This window comes from Mycteria americana, chromosome 1 (assembly GCF_035582795.1).
Source record: "Mycteria americana isolate JAX WOST 10 ecotype Jacksonville Zoo and Gardens chromosome 1, USCA_MyAme_1.0, whole genome shotgun sequence".
NCBI lineage: Eukaryota > Metazoa > Chordata > Aves > Ciconiiformes > Ciconiidae > Mycteria > Mycteria americana.
In genome coordinates this window covers 61,863,732-61,879,199 of record NC_134365.1, presented here as the reverse complement: position 1 = coordinate 61,879,199, position 15,468 = coordinate 61,863,732, and the positions used below count along the sequence as shown (strand labels likewise).

Here is a 15,468-nt window from a genome sequence, read left to right as displayed (position 1 = left end):
GCGGCCGCGGCGCGGCTGCGCCCCCCGCCCCAGCGTTGCCCCTGGCAGCGGGCCGCTACCTGCGGGCTGTCCTGCAAAGCCTCTTCCAGGAGGAGTTTATCGACGGCGGGCATGTTGGCGCTGCGGCGCGGCTGGGCGCAGGGAGCTGGGTGCGCGGTGGCGGCGGACGCCCGCTGGCACGCCCCGGCGGCGGGGCTCGGCGGCGTCCCTCCCCGCTGGGGCGGCCGCGGCTCTCCGCGGGCAGCGGGGCACGGCGCTGGCTGGCTGCGCTGGCGAGGTGGGGGCGGCAGCCCGGGGCCGCTCACTCCTCCCAGTTCCCGTCCGCCGGAGGAAGCGAGTCACGGGGAGGGCCGGCGGCAGGAGGGAGCGCGGCAGGCGGGGGGTGGCTTCCTGCCGCCATTAACTCCTCGGGCCTGGTTGGCGCCGCGGCGGCCTCGCCCTGGGGACGAGGCCCCAGATGGGGGATGCCCGCTCATCTTCTCCCCAGCTGCGGGCAGCAGGGGCTGGAATGGCTTCCCGCAGCCCCACTCTTGGCTCTGACCTTGGGCAGTAGGGTGGCGGGAACGGGGATGCTAGTGGGGACTATGGGATTCTCCCCTCAGCTGAGGGAGATCTTCCTGGCTGTGAGGGTGCGTGGGTGTGATAGAATTGAGGGAAGATCGCATCCTCCAGCCTAGACCTGTGGGGCTTGAGGATCTCCAGCTATGGGTGAGCCCTTTGCTGTGTCCCTCAGGGTGTCCCAGCTCTCCGCAGGGGCACCGCAGGGCTGGGGGCTGCCGGCAGGGTCAGCCAGCTTGCTGGAGCCCCAGGTGGCTCAGAGAAGCACCCAGGGCCTCGGCCACTTTCTAGGACCAGTGCAGCCACTGACTAAGATAGGCCTGCTTACAAGCGGCCCTCATTTGTGGCATCTGCATTCGTTCTTGTTTATGCACAACTCTGCAAGCGAAACTGTGAGACCGCAGAGCGCTCCAGGCAGGTCGGTCCCCACTCAGCAGGTCAGGCACTCAGCACTCAGGCAGGTCACATCCCTATGCTTGGGGGGTTGGAAGGGATGCATTTTAAGTTACTGGTCCTTCATGTACAAAGCCATGTTTTTATTATCGTGTGACTGCTGTCTTAATTGCATTGGATTAACTTCAGTATTTAGACATTAATTCAGATGCTTAGTTGAACAAAGCTAATGTTTTCAAAGTAAGCAGAGCCTTGCTTGATCCATGAGTATTTCATTATGTTCATGTTTTTGAAGGGTGTCCCATGCTTTTGGATGCCTCAGTTTCTCTAAAAGTCCAGAGTTACTGATCTGCAGATCAGTTGCTCCGTACTTGTCAGCTGTAACATTTGTTGTTCCAGTGTGGCTCAAGGCAAAAATGGAGATTTGCAAAACCAGAATCTCATTTAAGAAAAAAACATTTCTGAAGAGTTTAGGAAGAATCCTGCCAATTAAACAGAATATGCAAACAAAAATACTGGCTGTAAAATGATAAGATGTTATCATCTTGGAAGAAACTTCACAGTCTTCAGATAACTCATGTTGCTGCCCTCTTTTAAAAGAAGAAAAATAATTTAAAAAAAAATGCAGCTTGAGTTGTAAAAGAACTCCAAACATTAGTATTGGCCTGCTTTGCCATTATGGTGTCTGCTCTTTGCATCTAAATCCCAGTGGATTTTTCCACTTCTATCATTCTTAAACAATAGTGAACATTTTATATGGCAAGAAAGGTGATTGCTAATACAGGGGTTTTTTTGCTGATTAAAAGACTGTACACAAGCAGGTGGCCTTAGGAAAGTTTTGCAGATCAGCTGGATGATTGTTTGCTTTAATTATGTGTGAGAAATGACCATTGAACCCTGTAATTTTGGCTAAGATATTTCTGTGGGTCTGACATTGATTGGCATTGCTTCTGAAGCTCGTGATGGGACCTTTAACCCAATGTGCCAAGCCTGCCTTGGTATGACTCTGCTCCACTGGTCCTGATGCTGGACTCCCTGTTCCAGGCCCTTAAGTAAGAACAGAGTTCTCATGTTCAGTCCACTTTTCCTGCCTGAATAAAGACACTGAACCATTAATAAAAATCACTAGCTAATACCAAAAATACCAAGTATGACAGTATGTATTTACATAATAAGAAAACAAAAATAGATACAGCTTTATCATAATAATGTTGTTTCAGAGAATTTTAGAATGGTGGAAAGAGGTCAGAGAAATTTTTTTTGCCTACAGAATATGAAGTAAGGCACTAGTTAGGCATTAGACTTAAGAATCCATGACTGCTTCTGAGCCAATTTTGTCAGTCTGTGTTAAAGTCTTACTTTTCTTTCTTCAGAGATTTTGAAAACATTATTTGAAATTCACTGAGGAAGAGAAGACCATGCTTTATCAGATTTTCTGTATCTGTTAAAGTAGCCTCAGGGCATTTTTGAATATTTCCCAAATACTTCTGTTACAACTCTGCCCTTTTCTTTCCCCCTCTAGTCTTGAAATAGTTCAGCAACAGCTCTTTCCCATTGGGGTGAAGTATTTCCTTCACCAAGAAAACATTGGTGTGGTTTGTGTTTTTATTTCACATTGTCTTCCCTCCCAAGAGCTATAACCTTTAAGGTCTTATCTTGTTCGCATTGATGGCTTTGTTTAGTCTAATGTTCAAGCGTGGAAGCCTGTTGTCATTCCAAACTTGAGGATAGCTATTTCCAGAACAGGTTCTACTAGTTTTATTTAAATAAAACAAAAAGCACTTCAGTAACTACTGAAGGGTGAGGCTTTTACTATCTGTCATTCTTTTTTGCATAATTCCTTACACAGCTATAAACTTGGTGGATTGCCTATTTATAGTGATCAAAACATTTATTGAACTTTCCCAATACAGTCCAGGTGTTCTTGAATTTAAAAAAAAATCTTGCCTTCTAATAATTGAAATTATCTTTTCCTTGGATTACTGAAATTGCAATTAATTTCCCAGTCACCTGGTTTTGTTAGGTCTCAATAATTATTCTTCAGTTTTGGTAACTCCAAATAATGTTTCTAAAATAATTAAAATAACCCAGAGTACTACCACCAAACATTCCAACAATTTATTTATATAACAGTAGTGATATTAAAAAAGAAGTAGGTACCTTTGTGTATAGGCAGACCTTTGGGTAGGGGGGTGTCTAAGCCTTTGACACGAGAAGATGCCATCTTTGGGTTTCACTGGTTTCGGTGCACAGCACCGGTGCTGCAGTGCTGGGCTGCCAGGCCTAGGCAGTGCACTGGAAGCAGCGTGGCCAGCTCAGCTCCAGGCGGCATGCTTCTGGGGCACCCTGCGATACCCATGCTGCATCTGGTACCCAAGCCAGCTTCTTCAGAGCTGTGTCAGTAGCTTTACATTGCACAGTATTTTATCCCCGGCTGGAAGAGAAGTGGCATGGCATTTATCTTGTGTGGTCCAGGAGCTGCTCACTGCATTGGGCAGTGCTAGCAGAGGACTAACAACACTTCAGCTCCTGTCTTCTAAATCCAGGTATTGAATGCAATACTCGGTTACTACAAAAAGTCTTGCTAGTGAAAAGCACTCTCATAGGTATTCTTCAAAGTCAAATTTAATGGGAACATTGTACATATGGAAAGAGAACAGGGAAAGAGCAGACACAGTACCTAGAATCAATCACCTGGCTGTTCAAAAAACCTGTCACAGCAGTATGAACTGAGCTGGAGAACACTTCCAGTAAGCAGTCCAATAAATTCTTATGGGCGTATTCTGTAACCTACAGATGACTTAATTATGTTAAGATAAATGCCTCTTACAATGTGAAAACTTAAGGTAAAAACCCTGGAATGGCCAAAATGAAATTGATACATACTGCTTATAAAACTAATAAGAATTAATAGTACCAAGTAAAATCAATAAATAATTGAGCATTGATTATGAAGTAATTCATTACGTGAACTAATTGTACTGCTTCTAAGAAAAGACGGTGCTTCCTTCCAGCAAAAGCCTGAGTGTAGCCCAAAAATCTCATAGATGAGAGAATGAACAATTTTAAAGGAAAGAAGAAGAAAGTTTGGATTGATCTGTAAGCACGAGATTTGTCTGCTATATACATCTCTTGGCAAAGTGATGTAAAATCTTCCAGTACTGCTGCAGTTTCACAGAAATTAGTGCATCTTCAAACTTGAATTTGGGGTTTTACGTGTGACAGTCTTGTTCCTGTTTGAGGCTGGTCAGGAATATCCCTTGGTGCCCAGCCAGTCAAGTATGGTCCTCCCCAGACTGCCTTTGCGCACATACAGAAGGGACCACAGCGTGAGACGGCAGCTGAGGACTGTGCCTTCTGCAGGACTGGAGGGTCTCAGTGCCACGCTTCCAGGTTTGCCCCAGTGCTTTTCCACTTAACCGCTCAGTGCCAGCTCGGGGCTGGAAGCAGCAGTGCTGAACTGCTGGATGGTGCTGTGCGTGAGTTAATAAGCCCTGCCAGCTTTAATTGGCCTGTTTGGAAACAAGGCAGCTGTTGTGCATCCTTGGCATAATTTATTTCCAAATTTGATAATCCACCCAGAAATAATGGAGAGCTGACTATAATTATTTTTTCTGGTTAGACTAGTTACAGGGTAAGTCATATTGCATTGTGTTTTCTTTCTCATATGTTCCATTATAACTTTAAAGAACATATTGCGTTATACTTCCTTTTTGGCTTCATACCTTATACTTTACAAGAAATTTCTGAGCAGTAGTGTGCTAGTCACATGTTTGCAAAGTCAGCTGAGTCTATTTATGCATTTAGCACAGTGTCTAATATTCTTCTTTGTGCTCAGTGACAAAGAAATCTTTGAGCTACAAATTACTTTTAGAGGTGTAATAATTTACTCTTAAGTTGTGCGGCTGTCCTGCATAAATATAGAGGGTATATTGAATGATAGTAGCAATAAATCACTTCAAATTAATTCTTTACAAGTGAAAGATTTGAAAAAGAATCTCACTACTCTCATTACCAGAAGCATCCCAAAACATTTTTAATAGTATCTGAATAAATTACTGGTTAAATTAATAATAGGGCATCTAATGTACAGGAGAACTCTTGGACACGTAGAGAAGGAGTATCTTGTGATTTTGTGTATGACCCACAAGATAATACCAGGCTGAAATAAAATTCCGTTGAAATTATTAATTGCCATGTAACCAAGATCTCATACTCTTTGTTTTAATGTAAAACACATGGCTTTGTTTATTTCCATTAAACACTTTAGTCATATGCCAGAATGGATATGTACAGATGTACTGGCTAGTGGGATGGATTGAATTAAAATGTCCTTGAAGGTGAGGGGTGTAACTGCCGTCTTTAATTTCATGTAATTTAAGGACAATTAAGTTCCCTCGTGTAACCAAGTACAGCAGCAGCCTCCATCCAGATCCAGAATAAGAATATGGTTTCAAAAGCCGGAGTCTCTGATGACAATACCGGCTAGAGGTATTGCCACCACTTCCCCCACGCCTGCCTCTGCCCTGTGGTGCGTGGCCTCCCGTGGTGTTGGCACGAGCCTGGCTGATGAAGGGCATCTGATTTAACAGTTTGCATTTGCTTTGCAAGGAACAGGAGCAAGCAGAGAATGGGTGGTTCATCGGTAGGGAGAGGTATTGAAATATTTTAAGCTAATATTAGTAGCTTTTGTCCACAGTTTTTGCGGTGCTTGGGCATATGCTAAGATACAGGCTCCTTTCTCCTTTCAGCTGTGCTTTTTGTAATGTATCTTGCTCACTAACCTAGCAGACACTTCTCCTATTTCAGGTGATGATCCAATGGGGTTCGGGGGTATCTGAGGTATAGTGAAAAATCTTACTGTGAAATACAACAAGTGACAGAAAGAATAATACAAGTGCTTTGTCAAAGAAATACACATGTGGTATGATTCTGTAGATTAGAATAAGAGACATCTAATGCCTGGCATATAATTGTTTTATGAAATGCTAATAAGTAACCTGTTAGGTATAAAGGTTACCAAAGGTCAGAATACCGTGTTGCAAATGCAGGTTGGATCTGCAGGTAGGACTGTCAGTTTAGTGTCAGAGGGAACACTGACTCAGAGCCCTTCTTTTATAGTCTTTAAAATACAACATCAATACATGTATCAGAAGCAAATGCACTTAATGTTGTCACTGTATCTAAAGCCAGCTTTTAGCCTAATTTTTTTATCATGAGATCACCTGAACCAACCAGGCCCTGCATTGTGTTTCCTTCTGAACAACAGAATCGAAAAGTTCATGTTGTCTTAACTCTGATCACTCCCTTTGATTCACCTTCCCTTGGCATTTTTCTATGGCTGCTTAGGCTAAAAAAGCTGAACGATTAACTCGTAACACTTATATCTAGCAGAACATATCCTAAGGCCTATTAGAAGTCCACAAAAGTCTACTTGCATTATTATATCCCTTTTGGCCTTCCTGTTTGCTGTCCGGGCTCTTTTTATTCTGCGTACAAGGAGGTCCTGGTCCATAACTGAGGCTACTGCAGACTACAGAGGCCCCAAATGCCTCTCCTGGTTTGCTTCCCCCTTGAGCGGAGCCTGCCTGCGCTGCCCAAGGCAAAGGCAGAGCAGAACGTGGTGGTGCAACAGGGTGTCATTATGTGTTTTAAGAGAAACAGCTGAAAACCCAGAGGATGATACAGAAAGCAATAAGGAAGCTCTAGGCAGCACCCAAATGGGCACTGATACCACAATCTGTTTGTTTCCCGAAGGGGAGTGACTCCTCTGGGCAGGCTGCCAAGGCAGCGTCACGACACGCGTACACAAGCAAGTGCTGGCATACCAGGAAAATAAACTGCTGCATTGCTGCCCAGGTAGAAGGTTTGGACACCCCCAGTCTAGCTCAGCAGGAACCATCTCACCAAGCTCTGTGTTCCTCCACAGTGCTCAGATGCTTCCAGCTTCATGAGATCAGATGTTTCTAATTTTTCTTCCTGTGACGGCCACTTAGAAGTTCTTCTGCTGTCTGGAGAAAGCCAAATACTGGAAACCCTTTCCTGTCATATGACTGGACCTACTGTTGCAAATGCAGGGCTTGCCAGAAAGCCAGAATTGCGCAGCACGTGCACTGAGACACTCCATCCAGCATTGCTGCTGGTGGCAGGATTGCTACCCTGGCATGCTGGTGGCTTGCTTTCGTGGGGGCCAGTCGGGAGTACAAGGGGAGCAGAGTTGAATGGCTATAGTGGAGGTTGCAAGCCACATATTGTTACTGCCTTTCATAGTGTTGTAGCTCTTAGACTGTCTTGTCAGAGATGCGCTGGTCTTACAACATGAGTAAGAGCACAGCCCCTAGGAAGGCTGCAGAGGATGGTCCCTAGGAAGGCTGGCAGCACGGCCAGACTGTCGCTGTTAGCAAAATAATTCTTCCAGTCGGCAAACCTCTCTCAGTTTTTTTCAAGGATAAAGGCCACTGTGAGCAAGGTACAAGCAAGATGAATTATCTCACCAGGCCACAGGCAGCTTGCTGGCTATAAACTGTCCACTGTTTGAGCACCTCACATTGACTTCTCCAGAGTTTGCCTTGCAGTGGAGAAGCTGCCCTGCTCTTCTGCTTTCCACCATGAGATTTGTGATGCAGGCAGGTGTTTTGTGACAGCTGTAACGATGCTGTATGTTACCTGTGCACTTGGCTACTTAGCTCCAGTCCTGCAAACACAGAAACTTGTGTTTAGCCTGTCAAATTCCTGGAGATTAATCAGGCATATAAATGTTGGCTGGATCAGTAAATAGTTTTCCAGTTCTTTCAAATTCATTTATGGTAACACATTGCTTATCTTTGTTTTTCTTTCATTTTTTAAAACCAGAACATTTAGTTCAGGGGTCACACACAGTCATTATCTTTAAATACTCCGTAAACATAAGTGCTGACAAGATCCTAGGTCAGCAATCATCTGTCTGTCTTTGTGAAAACCATGAAGCATGCAGACAACATGTACAGCAGACAGAGTCAATAGGACCTAATAATACACATCAGTTTTTCTTAGAGCAGACCAGTGGTTCCTAATTAGTTTTTCACCCTTTCAAATCAAACCTGTATGAAATAACAAAAAGAAAAAAGCCCCAAGCAGAACAGCAATGCATATCTGTGACTGGGAGAACATGAATAATAATGCAATGGAAAATGTTCTCATCGGCATTTAAACTAACTTAACTGCTTTGAAAGAAATCTATGACAAAAGAAAAGTCTGCAGAGATTTTCAGCCCTTGCCTGAACAGAAGGGCTTGTGCATACAGTACTTCAGAGGTCTTGTTACATGTGATTTACACTGCGTCATACGTGGCATTGCCAAATGGAATCAATGTTCAGTACTTTGAAAACTAAATTCAGAAAGAGTGGCTTAGTTTCAAATAAGCACTCTGGTTATTGTTAGGTTTGAGTCCAGATCTCTTCTCATTTATGCTGTTGTACATTTGGATCGGTGCTGCTGGCACATGTGCTTTCACTGTGTCGCAGCCTTCTGGGGCAGGTTTGCTGCGAGGGGCTACTGGGGCTGTCATCTCCCCATCAGCGCTTCCCCAAGCGACATGTGCTTCTTGTTATGAGATGAGAGAGATTTTGGTTTTGCTGGAAAAGAACTAGTCCTTATCATTGTGGAGGAAAGAGCAAATGCAAGTCCTCAAAACCTAAATGCTCACTAATCAGAAATCAAAGAAGTAAATCTCCACAGCAATTATTTTAAGCTAAGTTCATAATTTTTACGCAATCCCATGCACTTTAAGAGCCCCAAGTTATGATTTTTGTACATATTTACAGATGCAAATACTAATAAACAAAATACTAGTGTTTTGGGAGTAATTCTGGGGATATATTGGGGACCAGCTGGTCTTGGGTTTTGGTGCGTTGCCTCCATTATGTTGTTAAACCTGGAATGAATGAAACTAGATAAAGTGTTTAATGCAGAGATTCCCAGACTCCATCTGTTTCTGTGTCTCTCTCTACCCTTTGCCTCTGCTTGTGGATCCAGAAGCTGACTCCATGTTAGAACAAGGGTGAATTGCTTCATCTTTATTAATGTAAGTGAGAGGAGATTGTCACCTTTATATAGATGCTAAAAGGATGTCTCCTATGAGAACATCATGTAACTACACATACTGATTGCGTACAGTTTGTTTTATTTCATGCGTACAAATACTTGGCTCTTACAAATGTTTCAAATCATCTATACAAAAGCCTTCTCGAAGTGCTTAAAAATTACTAGTATTTTATCTGTCAAAAATCACATTCTGATTAAAATTCAGTGTTAAAAACATACTTTTGCTCTTTGTCAGTCAATGCAAAATAATATAATTGGCATACATGGGTGTCTTCTTTGAAGAAGCTAACACACACTGCTTCTGTGTTGCTAATTGTATGAACAACTTCTGTTTACCGTATGCCTAATATGACAGAAGTTTCAATTAATCAAAATTATTAGCATCCTCTTGTATTAAATGCATATTTAGATAAAGAGGTGCTCTTTTGATGGACATAGAGTTTTTCTCTTTTTTAACCTGGCTGGTATTTCCTGAAGCAGCATTCCCTCTTTTCAATAAAATGGCACATACAAGTTATGAAAGTCCCACCCAGAGTGAATTATATATAGCTTACCTAAGTTTTCAAAAGGTAGAGTGTTAAATAACCAGAGGTGGATAAATATGTAGATTTGATAAAGACATTTTTCGCCATGAGGATGTATCTCCTGTTTCTCCAATCTGCAGGTACTCTACACACAAGGCAGTGACTGTGCTATTTGGCTTAATTACCAATATAAGGCAAAACCAATTACTATGTGTGGAAAACTGTAATGCAAATCTTTATCAACAACAGAGGAAGAATTTACATCTGAAAAAGTGCATGAAAATGAAAAGAAAACAAAGCAGGGATACCATCTTCCCACGACACTGAGCAAATAAGAACCTTGTGTGCAGAAGGGCCTCTCTTGAAATGAAAGTGTGGGACTCCCTAAGGCAGACCAGTATATTGTGCAGAGGACCGTGTCCTGAGAGGTGTGCCTTTTCTCATATACAATTCTGAGGCAAGGAGAGTTTTCTCTCGGGGATCTAGGTCAGGTTGTCTTACACTGCTTGAGTATTAGTTTAGGCCCATCAAGTGGTGCAAGTGTGTGTTAAGTGCACATCAGTGGGGTTAAGCATGTGCCTGAAGCGAAGCACATGCTTTATTTCGAAGGGATGCACTGCTGCACTGGCATCGCAATGGCATCTCAGTATAAAGGTCCTTTCTCTAGCATTTTGCCGTTTTTTTATCTTTCCATTTTTGTGATTCCCTTCTTTGTTTGTAAAAGCTGATTTAGCTGCATCTTCCGAATTAATTTATGTGGTGAGAGACAGGGGAAAGACATTACTCTGTCTGCATAGCATATTAAAAGAAGAGAGTAAGATGCTTTTCTCCTCTGGCATAGAGCTTTGGGAGACTGTTATCAGCGATAGTAAAATGAAGGTTGAGTGACCTCAGAGGTAGGGAGCACTGTTATGTATCTCCTGTATTTTTAGAAGATTAGATCCTCTAATAGAAGGATCTAATACAGCATATATATCAACCTTTCGGGCACAGAAAGGATTCCAAACTGGTTCTGAATATACAATGTAAGCATTTGTCCATTTGTTATTTTCAAGGGCACCTACCTTGGATTGTAGCAGCAAATACACCAACACTAAGCCAAGCATCTTTTTCAAATGGAAGGGAGGGGAATTAAGGAAAATGTGCCCACGAATTTAGAATGTTATTAATTAAAAGTCACTGGCATCATCCATTTGTATCTGGAAAGGGAAAAGGCAAGGTAGTTATCTAACTGATTCTGAAGAAATAAGACATGGAAGGCCAGAATTTGCATTTGGGTAAAGATCTCCAGGGAGGTTTTCTTGTTTTCCTCTGCCTTTCCCAGGGAGGACTCTGATGTTTCAAATGTAACCATGTCTTGAAAGCTGGTAATTCACTCTCCTAGGCCTGAACGTGCTGCAGATGTTGGAACTGTATTTCACTGCCACTGATACGAATGCAGCTGTTTAAGGACACTGATAAAATATACCTTCTAAATCAGCTTTGACATTGATATAGTGATCCTCACTCAGACAGGGATCCCAAGAGCTCGGAGAATGCTTGGTTACACAGCCCAAAACTGAATCATCCTTATGGATCTGAAAGAAAAATCTTGCAGGGAGTGGGTAATAGCTGAGCTCAGGAGCAAATTCTTCAAAAGCTCTATGCAGGAATGTGTGCTAAAATCTAGACATTTTTAGGAACAGACATGACACTGATGTGAACATACTAGCGTTGAATTATGAGTTATTTCTTCTCCATGAACTTACCTTTGAAAGTTTTACTCCTGAACTCTATTTCTACCTTGTAAATCAGCTAAGAATTATATGCCCTGTACTGTTAGCTTTTAAAAACAAAAGAGGTTTTCATGACTATGCACAATAATCGCATTCAGAAAGAATTATTACAAAATTAAGTACTATTCATTCTGTCAGAGATTTGGGGGGGATTTTTTGTAAAGCTGGTATATTTGGTAACCGAATATTCACATTTGTTCAACATGTATTGGCCCTTCACTCAGTGATATGCTTGCCCTTCTCCATGGCTGACCGGTGGATTCCTTGTTCATTTCTTGCCAGGTGTTTTAGAGGATGCTGCAGTTTCATGGATGTTACTGATTTTGTCCCAATCCATGTCTGATTTTGCCTAATAATGAGAATTTTATTTGTGACTTCCATGAGAGCAGGAACAAATAGATGAATGAAAATCTTCTTGCCTTAGGAAGAAAAAAACCCTTGTTCTTGACAAATACTCTTTTTTTCTTTAAAGTAAAAAGTTTAATTTTTTTTTTTAAGTCAGCTCCCACAGACCATTATAAAACAATATGTTCTACTCAATTTTGTGTTTTAAATAGAAAAAGTCATCATTTGATTTAAAAGAAATACTCATGTCAAGTTTTCCACTATCACTGCAAGGAGAAATGCAAATTGCTTTTCCTCTTAAGTTCTTGTAGTTTGATTCTGTTCTCCGCTGTGTTGTTGTGATAAATAATGTCGCGTGGATGATTTAGAGCTAGCTGGTAGCTGTCCCATCTGTGGGCTGCTCACTTCAGCGGCGGGCTCAAGGTGAGGCAAGAGCAGCTCAGGGGTCAGAGGAGTGTGGGGTTGGTGCTGAGAAGCTCCCACAGCGAGCATGGGGGTCCCAGGCAGCCAGGAAAAGGAAGAGGGAGAGATTGTATAGAAAGCTCTTTATCCACATTTTCTCGTTGCTAACAAGGTGTGCAAGGGGGGGGACACTGCACAGATTACAGTAAGTCTATGATGGGCAAAGCAGTTTGGCTGCTCCCTCCATGCAGTGTCCCTGCACCGCTTCTTGTATAAGCTTGCTATTACTAGCAGAATTTAGGCTCTAGAATGTTTTTTTTTAAATCCTTTCACAGAAAATCTCTTTCAAAGCATTTTAACTACCTGTTGATACAGCTGCCAGGAAATGACAGCTTACCATCACTTGCTGCTAACTAAAGATTAGGATAGGCGATATGGCATATTGATTCTTTGCTGTTTATTCTACTATGAAGAACAAAAATCATGAATGGTGTGAAGTGCGGGGTTGATTCTTCAGTGTTTATCCTGATACAAGGAACAAACCATCAACAGCTGAAGTGGGCAGGAGCCAGGCTCAAAGCAAGCCAAAGGAGGTTCTTCAAATCACATGTGGCTGAGAAGGGGAACGCAGGATGCTTTGGGTGCCGAGGGCTTACATGGGTTCAAGGGTGGGCAGGACAGGTTCATAGAAGAGAAATGTGTTAAGGGTTGCTAAATATATAGCAACCACATCTGTCTCAGGAAGACTATGATCTGCAAGTGCTGGAAGATGGGAGAGTTTTTTGGCGGACATACCATATGAGTTTCCTCTGTTCTTTCAGCTACTATCAGAGACAGGATCCTGAGCAAGGTGGATCTTTGCTTTGACCTGATACAGCTTTTTTATGTTCTTGTTAGGCACATTTTTTTTAATAGTTATCCTATCACACTGCTTACTACTTTGGCTTCTCTCTTATCTCACCCATCAGCTATTTCTTGTCTTTCTGACTGCCATTAAAGATGGAAATTCATTATATGTCCAGGTGGTACCTTGCACAGTTGGGGTCAGACTGGTGTGATCATCAAGTGCTATCACAATATAAGCATTGCTAAGAAACACTATAGAAACATAGGGGATTGTAGTTTCTTATCTTTTTGGTGGCTTACAGGTTTTATTATAATTGTCATTTGGCTTCTGTTCTCCAAACCAAATTTGTTAACACTTTTTGTTAAGAACGCAATGGGTTTTCTGTAAATGCTCACAGCAATGCAGAGGTCTTCTCTGTATATAAAATTCTGAAGCATTTCCCACTGCCATGTAGTAGGCACCTTTGACGATTGTGGAATCATGATAGTTTTTATTAATAAGTTCTTGATCTGTTTTTTCCCCCCTCTTTATATCAGTGAAAATAATTGAGTATCTTGTTACATTAGGCTTTGTTTACTGACATGTAAAAGCAAACAACCCTCAGTTGACCCAAGAGTGCTTTTGTCCGTGGTCAAGTGGGGCTTGGACTAATGAATTTTTCAAGCAGAATCATCCTTGCAGGTTTACTGGGAAATTGGGGTGTAACTGGCTGGCCTTTGGTGGCTAAATGGTCACGACCACCATCTATGCAGCACCATGATATTTGAATAAGTCAGTAAAAACTACTAGTCCAGGTTGCTAGCTATAAAACAACAGTGCTGTAGGAAGACTATAAAACTGTCCAGGGAGAAACAGTACACAGTAGCCTGGAAACACTGGAATTTGAACTTGAAAACACTGGAATTGAGAATTCACCATGAACAACAACTGTGTTTGCGTTGTTTAACTCTGACAGTGGATTTGTAGTGCAACTCTTAAAGTGGGAAAGTTTTGTCTAAATTGAATTCCTGTTGTAAATTTGATTAGGAAAAAATTAATCTCAGGATGGTAACTACTGATGAAGAACGGACTTTTTTTTTTTCAGGACACTTGCAGTTTTGCGAACATCCCTATCTAAAAGACACGCTTCAAAAGAAAATACCCAGAAGATGGTAATTAGCACTATATTTTTTCTATACTTGCATGAGCTGACATACAAGCCTTTGGAAGCAAGTGTTTTGTTAGAAAAAATCATGGGTGAATAATGTTCCTATATGGATGCCTAGATAAAAAAGAATTTGGGAAAGTATACATTCTTGTACAAGTAAGGGCTGTTTCCTAATACCCAGAAGTAACTATGGGACTTAAAAATCCTTCTCCATAGACCTGCATACCAGCTTGACAGACAGATTGTTTGGATTTCAAACACTCAAACTAGCAAAAATGTCCAAAAAGAGAAAATCACTGGAATTTCAGATTTGGATAATCCTGTTGACTAACCTGTTTTCCCAGCTGGGTAAATTTTAGGTTGATTTAGGGGAAGAATAACAAAGTTCTTTCTCACTACACCTTCTGAAAAACTTACAGAAGCTCACATGCATAGATCTCCCAGTCTTCTTCAGAGGAGATGGAGTACGCAGGGTGCATGACGGCAGACACTGGAAGTTGGCTGATGCAGGGAACACACTGCTCTGAGAACTCCCTTCCTTTGATGTAAAGCATTCGTTTAATTAACTTGCTTATGCGACTGTATTTTGCAACCAGTTATTTTCACTAATAAAGTGAAATTCTCGGTTTGTGTATAACGCAGGTAAAGTTGAAACTAAAGCGTGTCTTCTCATTTGAAACAGGAGGCACCTACAATACAGCTGCCAAGAGAGAAAGTTTGCCTTGGGGCCCTTCTTTTAAAAGGTTCAGGAGGGGCTGACTCATTACAATCCCAGAGAGTACATAGAGGAATATATCACATTCCCTTTGTCCTTAAGTCCCCTCAAACGGCTATTAGCTCCAGCTTTGTATGGGTGTGCTGGAAGTTTCTTGCCTTATTGAACTCAATACAGCCCTTAGTTTGTGCGCACAGGGCGCTCAGCTTGTGTACGATACACCGAACTTGTAAGATGAGTGAGAGCGCTTAGAAGGAAGTGACAGCATCCTTCTGTTATCCTTATTGCTACTGCAGGTTTCTGAACCAGTCTTGTGTCTTCTCCTTGTGGCCAGGGTAATGGCTCGGTGTGGAGGCATCTCCAGGGGATTTTTGCCTCCCAGCTGCTTCTTCTAATATGCGAGGAGATGGCTCGGTTTCTGTGCTCACCACAACTGCTTCCTCCCAGGTAAATTATGTATCAAAACCATGTTCATAGATTATTCCACAGTGTGGCAAGTCTATGGTCGGCATGGGTTGCTGGGATTTTTTGCTTGGTTTTGTATTAGGAAACCGTATGGATCTTAAGCAGCATGTCTTTCAGCCTTGCTTTCAGAGGACCCTTTCTTCCTTCTTATCTCTGCCATTAGAAATTCACTTTGGGCTGATGCTTGGCACTTGAAAGCTCAGCCTGAGGATTTA

The 15,468-nt window shown here is 42.2% G+C and overlaps 2 protein-coding genes across 5 annotated transcripts in view; one reads left to right on the top strand and one right to left on the bottom strand.

The window, feature by feature from the left end:
- The window catches only part of APPL2 (adaptor protein, phosphotyrosine interacting with PH domain and leucine zipper 2), a 41,640-nt gene extending 41,326 nt beyond the window's left edge, over window positions 1–314 (bottom strand). Inside the window, exon 1 of the mRNA XM_075502246.1 lies at window positions 60–314. Within this exon, the coding sequence (XP_075358361.1) occupies window positions 60–113 (54 nt within the window). The 5' untranslated portion in view covers window positions 114–314. The remainder of the gene's footprint in view (window positions 1–59) is intronic.
- The window catches only part of C1H12orf75 (chromosome 1 C12orf75 homolog), a 43,898-nt gene that overhangs the window by 555 nt on the left and 27,875 nt on the right, over window positions 1–15,468 (top strand). For 2 of the 4 annotated variants that reach the window (XM_075502259.1, XM_075502289.1), the window contains one exon: window positions 15,085–15,235. In XM_075502259.1, the coding sequence (XP_075358374.1) occupies window positions 15,185–15,235 (51 nt within the window). In that variant the 5' untranslated portion in view covers window positions 15,085–15,184. Of the gene's footprint in view, window positions 1–13,971; window positions 14,078–14,868; window positions 15,236–15,468 lie in introns of those variants that run through there. The other 2 variants (XM_075502280.1, XM_075502269.1) reach the window with 2 other exon arrangements.